Genomic DNA, 20,516 nt, shown 5'->3' on the forward strand with positions numbered 1-20,516 from the left:
TTAGCCACAGTGCTAGTATCATGCACATTGGTCTCACAAAAATGCTGATATGACAGCTTATTAAGTAGGAGAGAGGAGATTAGTGTAACATAGCTAGATACTGTATCATAGCGCATGTCACGAGAAAAGTTAATGCCAAACAAATCTTGTGCACAAATTTGCATTGAGATTCTAAAAAGCAATAAATATAGCATGACTATGATACTAACCACTATAGAGATATTATCATACACAAGTATTATATGCATGATACTACTACATGATACTTACCAGTATGGCTGGTCATAGTGGGGAGTAACTTAGACTAGTAACATATGTCATGTTACTAGTTTAGGTTAGTACCTTCATACTAGTGAGTACTAACTTATATGTGGTGTCATGCATTATGTTATTTATTATATTGTAGACTCATTTTGCCTTGGGGTGTGATGTTATGGTAACATAGCTAGTTACCACCTCACTCTCTTTCTTCATTTATTGGCATGCCATCTCACAAAAAATGCTTTGAGATGTGTGATGTTACTAGCTATGTTACTCCCACTATGAGCATAAGGGCAAAACAGTTTGAGCTCATACGGGCACGACCATACCGGCGCCTTGCTACGGCCGCGAGGCTCCCCGTTGCCACCGGCGGGGTTCAATGGCTTTCACTCCAGTCATATATCACGGCACAACCAACACGATATAAAACAATAGATAATTCCTCTTACATATCAGAATAAAGGTACACATAAAAAAATATCAGTGGCTATTACTTCCTCTGTCTGCGAATAGTTGTAAAATGGAAGATAACTTAATTCTCTCATCTTTTATGAATGTCCACTCTATTAATTAAAGGAGAGGAATGATGATTGGTGGTTGAGGTACATGTGTAGATGTACACTTTTTTTGGGGATAAATTCTGAAGGAAAACGTTTTGTATCCGGCGACCGATCGAGGGAAAAGATCGGTTGCTCGATTCCACACTCGCTTCTGGGCCCACTACTCGTTGGTTTGGCTGGAATCTGGCCCATCACCTTTTCGTCCGTATGGCCCATCACTTTCACCCATACGTTCTGGCACAACACTTAAAACACATAGGGGCCAATTGCTGGTGTGCGCTGCTTTGTTTATTTTGTGCATCAGATTTTTATTGTATTCGTGTGTGACTTTTTGTAAATCTAGTTGGTGTTTTTTTTTGTTGTAATTCAATATGTACCAAATTAAATTTTGCTTGACCACTTTGCAGTGTTTGCAAACATATATATTTTTGTTTTAATTGTTTCTTTTGTACAAATAGTTGGTGATTTTGTTGTAATTCAATATGTAGCAAATTAATTGTTGTTTTACCACTTTTTTGCAGTGTTTGCAAATATATAGACTTTTTTGTTGTAATCGTTTGACACCCTTTGTAAATATAGTTTGCGACTTTTGTTGTAATTCAATCTGTAGCAAATTAAATGTTGCTTGACCACTTTGCATCATTTTGCAAACATATTGATTTTTTATTGTAATCGTTTGTGAATTTTTGTAAAAAAAAGTTGGTGTCTTTTGTTGTAACTCAATATGTAACAAATTAATGTTTTCTTCCATTTTTTTGCGAACATATGGATTTTGTTGTAATAGTCTCCGGTTTTTGTTAATAATAATGCTACTTTTGTTGTAAATTGATCTCCAACAAAACAATTTGTTGGTTTAACCACTTTATTGTGACATTTTTTAAAAAAAATGTTGCGACTTTTTATTGTAATAGTATATATTTTTTGTACGCGGAGAGAGGATTTTTGTTGTAATACTCTTCACATTAGGGGTGCACTGTCGTTTTAAAGTGGAGTATCTGTACTGCGGGTTGGTTTCCAGAAAAAGGAGGGTGGCAAATGTAAAACTACATTTAAACTATTATCTGAGAAATATAGTACTGCGGGTTGATTCTCCAGAAATCGGGGGCTATAATGTAAACTTCCTAATGCGACTGATTCTGGACGTTCGATGGCGATCCGATGGTGCGGAGGACAACCGATTTTGGGGTCACGATCTGGCGACCGACGCCCAGCGTTCGCCAATTCTGAACCTAGAAGTACACCTACTTGAGAACGGAGGGAGTACATCCATTAAATCACTCCACACGAGAAAATTACTAGAGATACCACCACGCCTCCTTGTGAAATCATGCAATGCTTAACTTCTTGCTTTCTCTTTTGTTTCTCAATCAAGCATCCATATACTCAACGGGCTATGGCCAGCACGAGGTTCTTTTTCCCCAGAACAAAATCCGAATTTGTTATAGAAGCTTACATGAAGTACAAAGCACCCTAAAAATTACATTGAGGTAATGAGGTCCCTAGACCACTCTAAGAACAACTACCACCGCCAAAGCGAGCCCCCGCCCCCCTTAACGCAGTTGGCTCGACATTGTTGCAGGGCGTATCTGAGATATTGGTGGCCCTGTATAAAATCTAAAATTAGGCTCCTTATATAATAAGGAGAGGATAACCACAAAAATGTTGTTCTCCAATATTTTACCTGCAATGCAATACTTTCCCGAAAATACTATCAACCTACTTTTGTAAGTTTCTTACGTATGCATTAATATTTTGATTGATCAAGTGAAAATAATTCAATGAAATTTGATGACAACAATATGGAGAAATAGTTCTATGAATTTTACTAGCATATCCATGCAGAGACAATGTGAAAGCCCATATAAAACATATTGTGGAACAAAAATCTTGCACATTGCCGAAAAAATGTATTATTCCTCTAAACTACAAATCTACCATCCAATTTAAGAATGATATGGTTCTAATATACTTTGTCACAATTGTAGTCAAACTTCTTCAAATAGTGATATTTGTTAAGCTTGTTGCACTAGCCAATTGAACCAAAAGTCTGAACTGATGGAAAGGGCTAGACAATCTACTTATACACTTCAACACCCCCTCTCACATGTGACGGGAAGACGAGAAGATAAGTCAACACGTGTAGAGTTAGAGGCAAAGAGGCAGCGGCGGCGGCCGGGCGCGGTGGCTGCGGCTGCGAGAAGAGAGGGGAGAGGAGATAATTTTTAGAATGAATTGTGAAAGTCAGAACTCGAACTCGAGACCCTGGGCTCTGATACCATTTTAAGCTTGTTGCACTAGCCAATTGAACCAAAAGTCCGAACTGATGAAAATGGCTAGCCAATCTACTTATACACTTCAACAATATTTATCTCCTATCCTAACTATGCCAGAGTACCTTTTTTTTTCATATCCTAACTTTCTTTGTCACGATAGATGAAAATAGAACTTCGCCTATTTAAATTTAGAAGAAAAATAACTTCTCAAATAAGATGCAACTACGTTATTGAAATAGTCCATGAAAATATGACAGTTGCATTAGCAAAAACAACAGAAAATAATCCATACAATTAAATGCAGCTCTCCCCTTATTATCCAATTAGTGCAATCATTTACTTCGTACTTTTTCAATAGAAGTGCAAAACACGTTGAGAGAGAAATAAATTTAATTGGATACCAATTTGGACCATGGAATTAATGTGAGATACCTGTAGGGAAGGGACACTTCTCAACGCTACACCTACCAAAAACCTACTACCTTCATGATTCATCCCAAAGCATAGGGCTTATAATTTTTTTAAAAAAATTTAACCAAGTAAAATTTGACCAACTTTAAAAAAATCTATCAAAAAATATGATATTTTGTAGATATCATGTGAAAATATATTTCATTATCTATCGAATGATATTGATTTTATAGTTTGCATGCTAATAATTTTTCGTAAAAACTTAGTTAAACTTGACATAGTTTAACTTTCTAAAAATAATACAAACCTTAAGATTTATGATGTAGTAGTTATACTTTTGCCTGTAATACCATTAAATATCCTACAGAAGTATTAATTGGGGGCCTAATTATTTGTAGGCCCTGTGCCATCACACATTCTGCACATTCTTGTGATAGGACTGCATTGTTCGTGACAGTGGGAAAGTCTTTGTGCAAGTGCCTCTAAGGACCAACGCTCGAGTGCCAAAGTGGTCGCCGGTGTGAACACTTGAGTTGATTTCAATATTACGACACCAAACTTGTAACATGCGTATACTAAACAAGATCCATCTCCGATCTCCTGAACACCTCTAGCAAGCTAGCAGTCCTATCACAAGGATGTGCAGAATGTGCGATGGCACAGGGCCTACAAATAATTAGGCCCCAAATTAATACTTTTGTAGGATATTTAATGGTATTACAGGCAAAAGTATAACTACCTACATCATAAATCTTAAGGTTTGTATTATTTTTATAAAGTTAAACTATGTCAAGTTTAACTAAGTTTTTACGAACTTATGTGTGTCCCCTACAACGATGCCATAACCACCATAACATCTTATTCAATTGACCAATCTCTTACTTTGGGGACCAACCCCCCTCAAGCCGTTGAAGTGGCATGTTGAGGAGGCAGGGACTGGTACAATGGAGACCATGCAAATGGAGATGGCGGCTAGGTTGAAACCCTTTTTTTATTATTGCCTTTCGAAGATCGTTAAGATAAAGTATTTTTATTTAGAGTTTTAGGGTGTGTTCCGTTTGGGGATGGGGTGGAACGGAATGGAACCGTTCCGCACCCAGAGCCCGTTCCTGCGTTCGGTTGCAAACTGGAATAGAATGAAGTGGTTCCTCCAAATGGAATATTCCCTCTAGATCCGGAATGAAGTGATTCCTCCGATTCGGCCGGACGAGGTGGAACGGGTGACTGTCACACGCTGATTAAGTAAGTTTAGCAATAATTAACCAAGTTTAGCAATAATTAATCAAGTTTAGCACTACTTAATCAAGTTTAGTAAATAATTAATCGAGTTTAGAATAATTAATCGGGTGATTATCTGACCCATTCCATTCCATTCTCATCCCATTCCAAAACCGAACATAAGGATGGAACCGTTCCGTGACAAATTTTTTATCCAAACCGAACACAGGAATGGAACGGTTCCGTGCCAGTGGAATGGAATGATTCCATTCCATTCCACACCATCCCGAAACCGAACACATTATGGTTTGCCGACGCAATTTTCACATGGAACCGCGCAGGAGACTGAACCTCTGATTTCCTCGGCACGAGAGGAGCGTTCCTGAATCCCCGACGAGGAACAAAATCAGCGCACGTAACAGGGAAGTTGCGTTCTCGAGCTGACTGACGTGTAAGGTGAGGGTTGATTGGTGCGTGACTCACAGCTCCTATCTGCACGGTCCCTGGAAATTGGAATGATCACGTACACGCCGTTATCATCACGGGCTCTTCTAGAGTTTTAAGAAGAGTCCGTGATAATTCTCTTTCACCATCCTCGCCACACCACACGTTCAGTCTCAGCCCACGAACGAATTCAACAAAACTGTTCTTTTCGTCTTCCTGTCTTCTCTGCTCGATCCGCTGTAGTAAGTACACACGGAATCGTAGAGCTCCACTCGATCGTTGGTGTTTCTTCTACCTCCATGTGGCTCCGTCCAGCTAGGAGGAGGAGGCCATTTCTGACCGGAACTCGCCGCGTTCTATGCTCCCGTGGACCTTGCGATCAGCAGCTCGCCGCCTGGCTTCGGCCACACGCGCAGCAGCGGCAGCTCCGGCTTCGGTGGCGGCGCGATCATCGGCAACGGCAACGGCAACTGCAAGGCCGCAGGCTGACGACGACCGCGAGGAGCCCCGGCAGCGCAGCGCCGTGCAGGAGCATGTTTTCTGGCCGGACGGGCAGCAGCTGGAGACTCTCCGTCGACAACACCGGTGAGCGTGCACTTGATCAAAGAAATCCTTTCTTACAGTTTACTAGGGGAACTCCTCTGTTTGGCAGTTCGCATGCTTGTCCTCCTGCTTCGCGCTTTGCATACACCAGTGAGCGTGCATTTCATCAGTATTGTTTCAAGCTGCCATCCATCCATGTATTTATTTACCAGTATCGATCGTGTTAGTATACCCTATAGGCAAGCCCGTAACTTTCTAAGAGTATCCTTAACAAATGATGTGTAATACGACATCTAAAATTAGTGCCCTACAAATTATAGGACACAAAAGCAGTTTTTTTTGGCTTTTCAAGGTGATGCATTTTAGGACACGAGCTCTAAAATAACGTCAGCACTGCGTCCGCACCATTGAGCGCGCTCTCGACGAAGAAAAGCGAATGGGATATGGGGTGGTTCGCCTTCGACGTGGGGGTTCGCGACGAATCAAATAGTGGTCGCGCCGCGACCTACTTGTCGCCGGAAGGGAGGAGATGTCCACCAGGACCGCAAGCTCACCCTAAGCGCGAATGTGTGCTCTGCGGTGATGGGGATGGACGGAGGCGAGGGCATCGACGACGATGAAGACGACAAACTAGGAAACCCCATGTCGATTCCTTCGAGTGGGCGGTGCGAAGCTCCTGGTCAACACGACAACGACATGGTTGGACGAAGGAGAGTAGATCGACGATGGCAGCGACAAAATGTATTAGGCAGGGCAGCACACTTAGGGAATATTCAGCATGACAGTTAGGGATACACGCGTTGTGGGGATTTGTTTTGCCTCAAATTTGCAGGAGGTAATAAAACATTTGCAACACCGAATGCATATAGAGCACTCATTGAAAACTATTTTTCACAAGTAATACAAAAGTTAGTTTATAGGGCACTATTCCTATTTTGCATCATCTGTGCGTTCAGTTGAGGTTACGGAGTGGAATGCAATAGAATAGTTTTACACCTAATGGTCGTTCCGTCGGTTTAGAAATTGAATGAAATGATGTGGTTTCTTGAAAGAGGATATTCCCTTCAGATTCGAAATACACGCATTCCTCAAAGTCGACGGAAAATCTCTTTGTTCCTCTATGGTAAAGCCACACAATAGTCACCCTCATCTAGTGTTCTCTTGCAACTTTTTTTTTGCTAATTGCTCTCACGCTTGTTCACATCTTCTATTCTCTGTCGTATTCTACTCTCCAACGAAAAAGGGGAAGGGAATCAACTCATTCTAGTTTTCAACTCAAATAAAAAAACCAACCCATTTTTTTTAAATAAAACCATGACATTACATTCTGCTTAGTTTCCGACGAAACATCAGCTGCAAAGAACCCGACGATTGTCTTGCGCACAGGACCTCTCGTGCACCATACCATTAGATATCATTGCATGATAATATGCCTGATAAAACTGAAACGTAATTAATCTTAATGATACTTTGCGAAACACCGTGACACGAATCTTAAAGTGGGAATTGACGGTTGGATAACTGCTCTTCTCCCGTGCACGTCGGTTTGTATTTGATTTTTGAAGATTAGTGCCACAGTGTTTCGGTATGTGTTATTTTTATTAGACATAATGTAATGCAGTGTAAATGATACTGTATCTTTTTTGAGAGATAATGACATAATGTAATGATACCTCGCGATATGATGCACGGTGGTCCCGTGCTCTCTTCAGCTGCAAACTAATCCATCCAGTGGACAACGCCAAGGCCAAGCGACTCGATAAGTCTGACACGGCACCCACTCCAACATCTACGGAATCGGACGGCCAGGATGCGCCCACCGCATCCGAACAAACCGTCAAAACGCCATTCCCGTGCACACTTGCACGCGTCCACTTCCCAACTGCATAAATTAATCATCGACGTTTCCGCCGCTAAACAGCTCGACGACCCTAATTTATTGCTCCTACCACCACCGCGCCGCACCGCCGGGGCCTCGGTTTCTCCGTCACATCGCCGTCGCCCGCTCCTCGCACCTCCACCACCTCGGCGCGCCCGTAGAAAAGCCTCGGCCATCGCCGCCCCTTCCTCAAATGCCCGAGAGCCCACCGACCCCTGAGCCGCGCGCTGGTACCGAGCACTCGCCCCCATATGGCTCCCACTCTCCTCCGGCCCGCCTCCCGCCTCGCGCCGGCCCCCTGCGCCGCCGACTCCGGCCGGACCCGCGGCACCGTGTCGGTGAGTCAGATTCCCCGCCCGCCCGTTCCCGGGGCTCTCCCAGATTCCTCGTGCTTCCGTTTCTTGATTTTGTGGCTTTTCTTGGCGTGCGGCAGGTCGCTGATTCCAGAGCCCGCGGCGGTGCCCTCAGGGCCGGAGGATCTGGACGGTGAGTTAACCGATCTCAGGCCTGAGCTTTGTAGCTTTGTTAGTTTGGATGACTCACCACCAGACCGTGCAATTATCTATGCTTGTCTGAATTCTCCTGTTACATTACGCCATTTTGGTGCGAAAATTACAAGCTTGCGGTACTGCTTCCCTGGACTTCCTTCTTGTTCGGAGCTTTGTAGCTTTATTAGTTTGGATGACTCACCAGTCCATGGAATTATCTCCTGCCTGTCTGAATTCTCCTGTTATATTACGCCATTTTGGTGCGAAAATTACAAGTTTGCGGTACTATTTCCTTAGTGTTCGGAGCTGTTGTGCTGTTTCACTTGGCCAGCTTGCATGCACGTGTGCTTACGGATTAATTTACCTGCTTTCTCATTCCTCAGTGCCTAGGAAGTTAATGTCCATGGCTCTGTTTCCATTTCGTGGGTGCTGTATGACTGTGTAGAAGATCGAAGGAAACAGATCCAAAATTGGGGAATAATAAATCTTGGCACGCCCAAATTCTTTCAGAGGAGACAGCGGTGTAATACAAAACTTTGTTAACTCAGTATTATTATGTCGCACTGATATGATTCAAATTATAGTTTGCTGTTTCCCAGTGGGGAACACTATGGCAATGGATAAGCATAGTGCGCTACTTCCCTGTTTTAACACAATACAAGGGCCATACGCCCATACCGTAGCATTAAAAATCAAATCTTGGGACTGTTTAGTCACAGATTCCTATTGTCAATATGCTAACACCACTGGTCTGGTTCCAGCAGCCCGCTATGCTATGGGTTGCACAGATAAGATCTCTCAATTGTCTATCATAAGTGGTCACATTTTGTTCCGTTGATAATTCTGGGCTGGTTGATGGGTTATGCACTTATGCTTATAGCTGGATAGTGCCATCTCTGAAATGAAATGCTGACGTGCTAACAAAGCAGTAGCCTTCAACCAAACATAGTGCTGGGAAGCACCAATTTTTACGATTTGCTCGCTTGATATTAAATCTTCGTTTTTAAAAGAACAGAGAATTTTTGTTTTATAACATATTATGTATCAGAAAATAAAGTTTATCATCTCATGCAGTACAAAGGCCTCCAGAGATCATTCTGGCTTGACCCGGCAACTTCTGGATTTTCAACATGATACAGTAAGTGAGCCAGATGGGGATTATGATCCGTTGGGTCAGCTGAAAGCAAGGTTCATGGACTTCAAGCAACGGAACTATGTGTAAGTCGACCATGTAGTACATAATGAATGTTTCTCTTCCAGATGTTAGATGAATGTATTTATTTCTTGACATTGTTGTATCTGTAACTGTGCTCAGGGAAAATTCTACTAAGTATCAGAATCTTGCTGAGCAGCAAACACCAGAGGTACAGCATTGCAATGTTGATTCCAAGTCTTTGTATTTTTTTTCAATTTACTGATCCTTTATGTGTATTAATATTGGTTTCATGTTCCTGTGTCCAGTTCATGGTGGTTGCTTGTGCTGACTCCAGGGTCTGCCCTACTAGTATTTTGGGGCTTCAGCCTGGGGATGCATTTACTGTTCGTAACATAGCAAATTTGGTTCCACCATACGAGGTATTATCAAATTAGCATATCAATAGGTTTTGTTGAACTTCTAAAGCAGTATATGCAGTTTTTATTGTGGAAGTTCTAATTGTAAAAAAATGTTGCATTATCAGCATGGAGCTTCAGAAACTACTGCAGCACTAGAGTTTGCTGTTAACACACTTAAGGCAAGAATCTCTTGTGATATGGCTTCTATTTTTCGTTCCTCACATGGATGTGACAGAACCTATGCAGCAACTAGGTATCCAGTATTGATAAAATTACCTGCATTTGTTCAGGTACCGAATGTTCTAGTGGTCGGTCATAGTCGTTGTGGTGGCATCCAAGCACTAATGAGCATGAAAAATAAGAAAGATGATTCCAGCTCTAGGTAAAATGCTTGCCCCCATTTCCCCTTTTCATATTCCATTTTTGTACGTTTACATGATACAAGGCTGGTTGTTTTTATTGAACAGAAGCTTTATCAGAGACTGGGTCTCTCTTGGGAAGAGCGCAAGATTGAGCACTGAAGCAGCGGCTGGAAATTTGAATTTCGAATCACAGTGTAGACATTGTGAAAAGGTGATTTTCTTCATATCATTGTGATGCGCGATTGCAAACATTGAACTATCATATTAGTCATTTCCAGCCTTGTATATTCCAAGTCATCTCAAGATTTAAGGCGGTAAACGCGCTATTGATTACATGCTACTTTCTTGGTTGAGTTCATATGCCTTCAAATTCTTAATTTTTTAATTAGATATAGTGTGGTTTGTATCTCTACACCTCAAATTTGTCTTCATATGCATGCTAAATGCCAACCGTTTCCTATCTTTGATCTCTGAAAGTGTCATGAAATTTGAGCATCTGATATAGTTGAACATAAAGATATATTGTCTACTTATCTGAAGTAGAACCATCATCATGGTCTGACAATGAGTAAGTTATTTGGTGCAGGAATCCATTAATAGCTCACTGTTGAACTTGTTAACATACCCATGGATAGAGGAAAGGGTGAAGGAAGGATCTTTGAACCTTCATGCGGGATACTACAACTTTATTGATTGTACATTTGAGAAGTGGACATTAGTGTACCGTCCAGGGTTGGAAGGTGGCAGCAAGTATGCCATAAAGAACAGGTCTACCTGGTCTTGATCAATGAACATAGGTATAGTTCACTCTGCCATTCTTTCATTGCAACTTACTCCAGTTGGTATTGATATAGAAACTCTTTTCAGTGCAGAAGAATATTCCTGCAATGGAGTAAAGTGCAGCACAGCGAACAATATAGTACCATAGTAAAGTTTGTCAGATCGCCGGGGACAAAGTAAATTCAGTCCAATTAGCTATGTCTTGTTTCCTATCATGGAATCGCCAAACAGTGTCTCAGTAAACTGCAAAACTACAGTCAAACGAAACAATGTACAATACTGCCACATTTGGCTCAGACCTCGTGTTGTTGTTGTAACATCTGTATCATTCCATGTAACATTATAACAATAAGATACAACTTTGTAATGTTTTGTGCTATCATTGTATAATTATTTTGAATACATGTTGAACTCAGACAAACAAAACTGCTCTGCAATGCCAGACCGTAGCATTATAAACTTAAGCTCATTGTAATTCCTATATGTTTGTGTGTTGAAAGGTTCCTGTTGTGTGAGCCCACTATATTTCTTCATTTTCATGGGTTCTGTGCTGCTGACATTGAGACTGTTCTAGACGACTATTTATTCAATGTATCAATGTAACAATAAGTTACAGCCTTGTAATGATTGCTGCTATCAATGATAATTATTTTGAATACATGTTGAACTCGGACATGCCCTGCAATGTCATTTTGTCGGATCATGACATACTAAAATTTAGCTCGTTGTAATTTCTATATATTTTTGTGTCGAAAGGTTTCTGTTATCTGTGACCACTATATATTACCTCCTATTCATGAGTTATGTACTGCTAAGATTCATAATGTTCTAGGCGACTGCTTATTTCATATTTTTCTTCCTTCAACATAAGGTGTGGACTTGGTTGTATTAGTTTGCCATTCACAGTTTTCTTGCCTGAACAGCATAAAATGTGTCACTGGCAAACAAGCACCAATTGGTTGCTCCAGAGGATAACTGTGCTAGCAACTGCAAGTATTGTTCTAACTGTCATCACAGAACCTGAAGAACAGAGTTAATGATGGCAAAGCCAACTGAGTGAGAAAAGGCAGGCTACCCAGTGGTGTTCATCATGAGGTCACCAGCTACCTTAAACCTTGGGAGATCAGCGCCGAAAAACGCTGCCTCTTGATCCTCCATGCTAAGGAGCACGGCACAGAGCGCTGCCTGCAATGCCGTCTGGGATGCGCCGGCCGTCTGCCCGACGTCTAGCTCCAGGATGCTCTGCGTCCTCTCGCCGACAGTGGCAATCTCCGCGCGGACCATGTGGTTTTTATTTTCTTCATATGCTAGATGCCAATCGTTTCCTACCTTTTTTCTCTGCAAGGTATCATGAAATTTTAGCTTGTTAGAGCATCACTAGTAGAGCCCCTAAACCTTCAAATTTTCAAAGCAGTTTAAGGGTTGAGAATGGGCTTTTTAGCACTTTTAAGAGGTGAAAAACAGGGGCAAAAACTAGAACCCTCAAACCCTTAAAACTGAGAACTGAGGGCAGGGACTAGAACCCTCAAACCTGCGTCTTGGAGAAGCCCCATGAACAACGTCGTCGTTGTGGGCATTACATCGAGCACCTCGTGCACGATGGGTGGAGGGTCGGCGATTGTGGGCACCGGGGCGGCCTTCTTCCGCGAGGTGGTCTTCTTGACGGCGGGCTTGGCGCCCGCAGGCTTCTTCCGACGGCCCTTGGTGGTGGGCGTCGGGCGGAGCGGCCGGGGCGACGGGCGGGGCCGGGGCGGTGGCGGGTTGCGGCTGGACGACGTGCTGCCCAACACGTCGCCGTTTCGTGCCGACGTGGGTGGTGGCGACCACCGCGGCCACCTTTGCACCGCTCGGGAGGGGCGGGTGCTCCACCGCGGTGGTGGGGGCGGGGCCGCGAGGGAGGCGGGGGGGGGGGGGGGGGGGCGATGGAGGAGGAGGCGGGCGGGAGGTCGGGGGCGGCTCCATGGCGCGCGGCGGCGTGCTTGGAGGCGGCGGCGAGGAGGAGGCGGGGGCTGAATTTTCCCGCCCGCGCGCGCGTGTGGAGGATTAGGTGTTGAAGGGGTTCGGCCTCTCCAACCCTCAAATGTACAGGTTGGGAGGGGGGTAGGGGTTGGGTCTTTAAAACTTTTTGAGGGTTCGACAGTTAAGGGGTTCTAGTCTACGTATTTTTTTGGCCACAAACTGTAAAAAAACGGTTATTTTGGAGGGTTTAAGGGTACTACTAGTGATGCTCTTAGACAGTTGAACATAGAGCCGAGGGAATTCTACTTTGGCTCATAGGTGTAGATGATCCCACTATTTAAAATCATATTTTAAAATGTCTTAAAATTCTGAAAAAAGTATCAGGATGTTATCCAGACATTCTATGTTCGCGCACGAAGTTTCACAGAAATTATTATTTTTTATGGCCAGTGTAAAAAAACAATTTTCGACGCTCCAAAATAGCTTTTAATGAGACATTTTTTTTCTCTTTTTACATAGTGCACACAAAATGTTTTTTCGTGCCAAATTTTTGTGAGCAAACATAGAATGTGAGGATGCACACTCAGGATTTTATTTCCAATTTTTTAAACATTTTGAAATAAATTTAAAATACATTTTTCATAATAAATGCATCTACACCTATGAGCCAAAACACCCTTGTCCCGAGCCTAAGTATTATCTACTTTTCTGAAGTAGAACCATAAGTTATTTGGTGCAGGAATGTATTGGCAGCTCGCTGCTGAACATACCCATGGAGAGAGGAAAGGCCGAAAGGGTGAAGGATGGAACTTTGAATCTTAATGCCGGATACTACAACTTTGTTGGTTGTACATTTGAGAAGTGGACATTAGTGTACCCTCCAGGGTTGGAAGGTGGCAGCAAGTATGCCATAAAGAACATGTCTACCTGGTCTTGATCGGTGAACACAGGTAAAGTTCAGTCTGCCCCTGTAATTAGTCATGTTTTTACTCTGCCACTCTTCCATTGCAACTTACTCCAGTTGGTATTGATATAGAAACTCTTTTCAGTGCCGATGAATATTCCTGCAATGGAGTAAAGTGCAGCACATCGAATAATATAGTACCATAGTAAAGTTTGTCAAATCGCCAGGGACAATTACCATGTATTGTTTTCTATCATAGAATCACCAAGCAGTGACTCAGTGAACTGCAAAACCACTGTGAAACAAAACAATGTACAATGCTGCCACATTTGGCTCAGACCTTGTGTTGTTGTAACATCTAGTATCATTCAATGTATCATTGTAACAATAAGATACAGCTTTGTAATGATTTGTGCTATCAGTGTATTATTTTGAATACATTTCGGAGCTCAGAGGAACATAGCTGCGCTGCAATGTCGTTTTGAATCTGTACTTCTTTTGTGTGAGCTTATTGTTTGGAACTATTTTAGCTTATTGTTGTCATCCCTATTTATTTGTGTTTTGGGAGGTATCTGTTATCTGGGAGTACTCTATCTTGACTCCTTTTCTTGGGTCTGTACTGTTTACTGTTTATTTCACATCTCCCTTCATCGTAGGGTCTGGACTTGCTAGAATTTATCAGTCAACAGTTTTCTTGCATCAACAGCAGAAGATGTGCTCCCTGTTCTACTGGCAAACAAGCAGGAAGTGGCTGACGTGTCATATCTATCTAGAGGACACTTTACTGGCAGTTAACTCATTTTCTGTCATTGCCTGTACTTCGTCCTGTCATCACAGAACGGGAAGTACAGAGTTTTAAGTGATTGCAGTGCCAACTGAATGAAAGCAGATCAAAATTATGAAGTGATCTATAACGTTACATTAATACTAGTAGCACATGATGATACATTAGAAAAGAATAATCCGTAGTACTTGTCGTGGTTTTAGTTTAAATTTAAACTAAACTAAAATCACGACAAATATTATGGATCAAGGGACAACATAGTAGTATCATCCTAAACCTTGGGAGATGAGCGCCGAGAAGCGTTGCGTCTTGTAGCTCTCCACGGCGAGCAGCTGATCCTCCCGGCTGAGCAGCACGGCACGGAGCGCCGCCTGCAATGCCGGCCGGGACGCGCCGATGGTTTGCCCGACGTCCAGGTACAGGACGCTCCGCGTCCTCCCGCCGACAGTGGCGATCTCCGCGCGGACCGCCCTCGCGCTGACGGACCGCACTGCGCGCCCCAGCTCGGACATGAGGCCCGGCCGGTCGGCGCAGCACACCCACGCCCTGACGCGCTTGGCGCTCTCCCGGTCGTCCCAGCGCTCCTCCTCCACGCCGACCTCATCGCTCTCTCCCGGGATGGCCACGCCGGCTGCCGCGCCGCCGTCGGCGTCGCCACGCAGCTCCCGCACGTGCCGCACCACCTCCCCGAGCAACGCAGCCTTGTCCATCTGCAGACATGGGCTCGATCAGTTGGCACTTGCATCACCCCTGCCGTAATGGTCACGAGCATCAATCAACGGCTCACCTGGGAAGCCGACGGGAGCAGGCTGCGCAGCGTGGAGAGGTGGGCGTTGATGCGCTGCCGCCGCTTGCGCTCCGCCTCGCTGTGGCTCCTGCTCGTCCTCGCCGCCGCCACAGCGGGCGCCGAGCGCTCGACGTCCGTTCCCGCGTCCTCCGTGTCACCTCTCCGTGTCGGCACCACCACCATCTTGTACATATCCTCGGCCTCGAGCTGTTTGAAACGGCCTAAGAGGCGGGAAGCCGTTAAATAAGGGGAGGTACGTAGGTAGACAGACACCGACGTTGGGAGCGGTGTCCCGATCTGCGGCGCCGGTTGGGCTAAGAGGAGAAAAAGTTGCTTCTTGCGGTCTCGCTGACCATGATTCTTGTGCTTTGACACGCATGCCTTCCTAGTTCCTACACTGGCAGTGAAAGAGGGACGGTAAAACGATCTAGACGACAGCGGCAAACTACATGTCACCTCCCTGCCGCGCGCGGGACGTGTAGTGATGGATGCTGCTCTTGCCGGACCTTTGGAATGTGGGCACGTAGTAATTCTACCGGAGTGAGATAGAAAAACGTCGGCGGACACGGTGCTGCCGGCCGGCGAACTGCTCCTCCTTTTCCTCCGGCCGCGCAGTACGTGCTACACTATCAGGCAATGATGTGCTGGTTCTCTGTACGTGCCATGCCAGTACATGTGCCTGAGCTTGATCGATCGATCCTGTGCGATGTATGTCGGGGCTGGACAGCCAGAGACGAACGACGATTCCCCCAAAGGAATGACAACAAGGACGGCCGGGTCCCTCCTGCAATGAAACCCTATGCGCAGCGTCGCGTAAATCCCCTGCAGCGGTCAAAGGTCTTGAAGCTTTCCACCTCCGATCCATTCCCCTAGATTCAGTAAAAACGTCGAGCAAAAGCGATGGGCAGGTGATGACCACTGCTTTGCTTAACTGCTTTAACCGTGTCCTAGTCCTACAGCATGCTCCCTCCCGCCGTAACAACGCGCGGCCCCTTTAGGTTACACAAGGCAAGCAACAAGGAAAAGTGAAGCGAAACAAAGCCACCGCTGAATGAGCATGAGGGGCAGCGCGCGCCGGGCTCAGGTTCTCATCCGCATCCACCACCAGCAGTCCATTACCATGCGGCGGCACAGTGAGGACTCGTGCTTCTCTCCGGGGTCCGGCCGGCCGGCGAGGGGAACACCCGAACAGAGCCGTGTGGCGTTCGGGCCCCCACTTTGCCTCCGTGCTCCGTGCCGGGCTGACACGCCGTCGATGTAGCGGAACAGGGACGACGTGCGCTCCGGCTAGCTGCCTGCCTTCAATGGCGAGCTGGATCCTCGCATATGGTCGGTCTGCACGCTGTACGCACCAGCGTAGGAGCGGCTGCCGACGACCGACAGGCTTGTAATTCGCAGCCGGCGATCGGGCCGGCAACAGCGTGCATGCATCGATCCCGTCGGCGCTCGTCAAAGGGACGACAGCCAAGCCAGGCTCCCTGGTGACATCGGTCCCCCTAACTTGGTAACAATGGATCGTCGTTCGTCCAAAGTTTGCGGGAGCTTGTCGAGGGGAGATTCATAATTACAAGTGCATCGGTGTTCCTCTTTTGGGTTTGCCTATGTCTGGATCAGCTGAGATTTTCTTTTAAGTCTCGGTCATCTTAGAAAAAATACAACTTTAGTTCAAAGAAAAATACAAATCAGTTCAGTTCCACTTTTTTGCAAGAGAAAAAATACAATTACATATTTAGCAGAAAAATGAAACTGAAACATTTTTTTTATGGGTGTCTCAGTCGACCTCGGACATAGCAAACCCATTCTGTTTTCGGCCATATCTCCTTCTTACTAACTGGCCGACTCTTTTTTTCACTCCATGAAGACGAGGCCGAGCTCCTCATGTTTGCTCTTTTATATGAAATGATCGGTATCTCTATCGTTGATTTCGAACTCTGTATGTACCTCATGATTCGTAAAGGAATTTCACAATAAACGTCACAATCCTCGTAAGAAATTAACGAGCAATTTTCTAGCAACCAAATATGTCCGGAACGGCAAAACAAGATAATTTCCAGTCGCTCCCGAACCGATACAAGAGGGAGAGTAGAAAAGAAAATCCCCAGGCAGCTAGGGTTTCTATCCCCTCCGCCGGCATCGCCGTCGCACCGCCTTGCCTATGGTTGCCTTTCAGGGCTTGGAGGTGTGGTGGACCGGGTCTCCCGCCGACGCGAGGGTTCTCACTTCTTGTTTTAGGTTTGTTTTGTATCTTCTTCGGGATGGAGGCTATGCATACAACCCGCAGTAGAAAAAATAAGATCCTCCCATCCTAATCCTTCTTCGATGGTTGTCCATGACTGGGAAAAGGCAGGTGGGATTGTGCATCCAGATGATCTAGTTGGATCCAGTCGGTTTTCGTGTTCATGTTGGTGTGGTTTCATGTCTAGCTCTTTTGATCTATTATTTTGATTGTTGGCAATGATTGGTGCTTTGATGCGCTAGTCATTTGGAGACTTAGCATGACGACTTTGCGGTTGTATACTAGAACAAGCCCTACTACAAAAAAAAATCCGGCTCAGGTGATGGTGGAGTGAGGATGATGGCGTGCCCTTGCCACGTACAGTGCTTATAATCGTTGCTAGGTGGTTCAAAAAATTATTTATATATTTCATAACTTTTAAGTCTTTTTATACTACCGTTGATGATTATTAATATAACAGCAGGCCCTTTTACAAATAAAACCTGGATAATTGTTAGTTTCTCTCAACAAAGAACCAACAAAGTACTAGTATGCGACAAACTTATCACAGCAGCAGACGAAATGCTAGGCAAGAACTGCAGCAGACGAGCCTGATCTAGTCGAGGTTTTTGCAGCGATGCGGAACTACTACTGCAAGAGAAACTGAACATCTGCCGTCCGATAAATCTTACTATTCATCACAACAGTCCACTAGGGTAATCTTATATGGAACTTAAGGACTGGATGGATAGCTTCGTGCAATTTTTATAGCTAGTTTTGTGTTCTTTGGTGCTATTCTCTAGCCACACATATGTAAATAGTTTTACTATATAATAAAAAAAATGCAGTGAGAAAACTCATTGTCCGTCTTCAAAAAAAAGAATCCACTGGGGTAAAGCTTAGGGCGCCACAACTCAGTGTGTGACCCATTGGTAATTCACCACGGGGCAAGTTCAATATTTGGAATTGCTATCGCACTCTCGGTGAGAAAACCGGTAGGCTAGGTTCCATCACACAGTAGCGGGAACGAGCTTCACGTTCCATAAAATTTCTTGTTGGACCCCAAGAGGGTGCGGCAATTCAGGGTGCATCCCAATGGTAATTGCAAGGTGGCAAGTTTAAAATCCAGAATTGCCATCACACTGTTGGTGAAAAATCGGCCGGTTGGGTTCCATTGTGCCGGTGCACTCCTGCGGAAACGTTCGTCTTCCATAAATTTCCTTTTGAACCCAAGTAGGCCGCGACAATTAAGGGTGGGACCAAATAGTTATTTGTCAGGTAGCAAGTTCCAAATTCGGAATTTCCATCGCACCATTGGTGAAAAAATTCAGTCGGCTAGGGTTCCGTCCCACCTTCATACTCCCGCGGGACGTTTGGGATCCATAAATTTCCTTGTTCAAACATGTATGTACTAACTGGTTGATTCTTTTTCACTCCACGAAGACTAGGCCGAGCTCCTCATGTTTGCTCTTTTATCTGAAATGATCGGTATCTCTGTCATTGATTTCTAACTCTGTATGTACCTCGTGATTCGTGAAGGAATTTCACAAGAAAGGTCTCCATCCTTGTAGGAAATTAACGAGGAATTTTATAGCAAACAAAGATGTCCGGAACGGCAAAATGAGATAATTTTAAGTCGCTCCCAAACCGATACAAGAGGGAGAGGGGAAAAGAAAATCCCCAGGCGGCAAGGGTTTCTATGCCCTCTGTCGGCACCGCCGCCAGGCTGCCTTGCCTCCGATTGCCTTTCATGGTTTGGAGGTGTGTCGGATCGGGTCTCCCGCCGGCGCGAGGGTTCTCACTTCTTGTTTTAGGTTTATTTTGTATCTTCTTTGGGATGGAGGCTGTGCATACATCCTGAAGTAAAAAAATAAGGTCCTCCCATCCTAATCCTTCTCCGATGGTGTGTCTATGACTGGCAAAAGGCATGTGGGGTTATGCATCGAGATGATCTAGTTGGATCTAGTTGGTTTTTGTGTTCATGTTGGTGTGGTTTCAGGTCTAGCTCTTCCGATCTATTATTTTCATTGTTGGCAATGGTTGGTGCTTTGATGCGCTGGTTCTTTGGAGACTTAACATGACGACTTTGCATTGTCTACTAGAACAAGCTCTACTACAAAACAAAAAACCGGCTCAAGTAGAGGGGTGAGGATGATGGCGTGCCCTTGACTCGTGCAGTGTTTGTAATCGTTGCTAGATGGTTCAAGAATCTTTTTATATCTTTCACAACTTTTAAGACTTTTTGTACTACCCGTCGATGATTATTAGTACTCCCTCTATGCCGGTTTACAAGGCAATTACGTATTTCAAGAAAAAAAATTGATTACTAATTTGGTTAACAAAAAGTAAGATATATGCCATAAAAATTATACCATTGAAAACTCCTTTTAAATATGAATCCAATGGTAAAATTTTGTGCCATATATTTTATTTTTTGTTGATCAAAATTGTAGTCAAACTTCTTTCATCAAAATTCGTAATTGCCCTGTAAACCGGTAAGGAGGGAGTATAACGGTAAGCCCTTTTGCAAAAAAAGAAAAACCTGGATAATTGTTTGGTCCTCTCGATAGATCACCAACAAGTACTAGTATGCGACAAGTTTATCATAGCAGCAGACAAAATGCTAGGCAATAACTGTAGTAGACGAGCCCGATCAAGTTGCATCGCTACAAAACTACTACTGCGTCAGATAAATCTTAGTATTCATCACAAGAGTCCACTGGGGTAATCTTATATGAGACTTAAGGCCTGGATGGATAGCTTTGTGTAATTTCATAGCTAGTTCTGTGTCCTTTGGTGCTATTCTCTAGCACCACATATGTAAATAACTTTCTATATAATAAAATAAAATAAAAATGCAGTGAGGAACTCACAGTTAGGATTAAACAAAAAGAGTCCACTGAGGTAACGCTTAGGGTGCTGCAACACAGTGTGTGATCCATTGGTTATTCACCACGGGGCAAGCTCAAAATTTGGAATTGCTATCGCACTCTCGGTAAAAAAACCCAGTAGGCTGGGTTCCGTCGCACAATGGCGGGAATGTTTGCGCTCCATATATTTTCTTGTTGGACCCCAAGAGGGTGTGGCAATTCAG

General features: G+C 44.3%; 2 protein-coding genes across 3 annotated transcripts; one reads left to right on the forward strand and one right to left on the reverse strand.

Moving 5' to 3' along the window:
• Nucleotides 1-5,314: 5,314 nt before the first annotated feature.
• LOC124652192 (beta carbonic anhydrase 5, chloroplastic-like) lies at nucleotides 5,315-11,175 on the forward strand. 2 transcript variants are annotated; one of them, XM_047191211.1, is made up of 9 exons: nucleotides 5,315-5,752; nucleotides 9,152-9,295; nucleotides 9,393-9,441; nucleotides 9,539-9,652; nucleotides 9,757-9,810; nucleotides 9,922-10,013; nucleotides 10,099-10,204; nucleotides 10,580-10,790; nucleotides 10,866-11,175. In XM_047191211.1, the coding sequence occupies exons 1-8, from the start codon at nucleotides 5,526-5,528 to the stop codon at nucleotides 10,775-10,777; spliced, it is 984 nt and encodes a 327-aa protein (XP_047047167.1). In that variant the 5' UTR covers nucleotides 5,315-5,525; the 3' UTR covers nucleotides 10,778-10,790; nucleotides 10,866-11,175. The 2 variants fall into 2 exon arrangements, with proteins under 2 accessions (XP_047047167.1, XP_047047166.1); XM_047191210.1 differs by having other exon boundaries at nucleotides 5,316-5,752; nucleotides 10,861-11,175.
• Nucleotides 11,176-14,686: 3,511 nt separating this feature from the next.
• Nucleotides 14,687-15,390, reverse strand: LOC124657082 (transcription factor AIG1-like). Its single transcript, XM_047195697.1, has 2 exons — nucleotides 15,208-15,390; nucleotides 14,687-15,130 (listed from the first exon to the last, which is right to left on the reverse strand). Exons 1-2 carry the CDS (start codon nucleotides 15,388-15,390, stop codon nucleotides 14,687-14,689), a joined length of 627 nt encoding a protein of 208 aa, XP_047051653.1.
• Nucleotides 15,391-20,516: the final 5,126 nt, after the last annotated feature.

The sequence above is a fragment of the Lolium rigidum genome, chromosome 5 (genome assembly GCF_022539505.1).
Source record: "Lolium rigidum isolate FL_2022 chromosome 5, APGP_CSIRO_Lrig_0.1, whole genome shotgun sequence".
NCBI lineage: Eukaryota > Viridiplantae > Streptophyta > Magnoliopsida > Poales > Poaceae > Lolium > Lolium rigidum.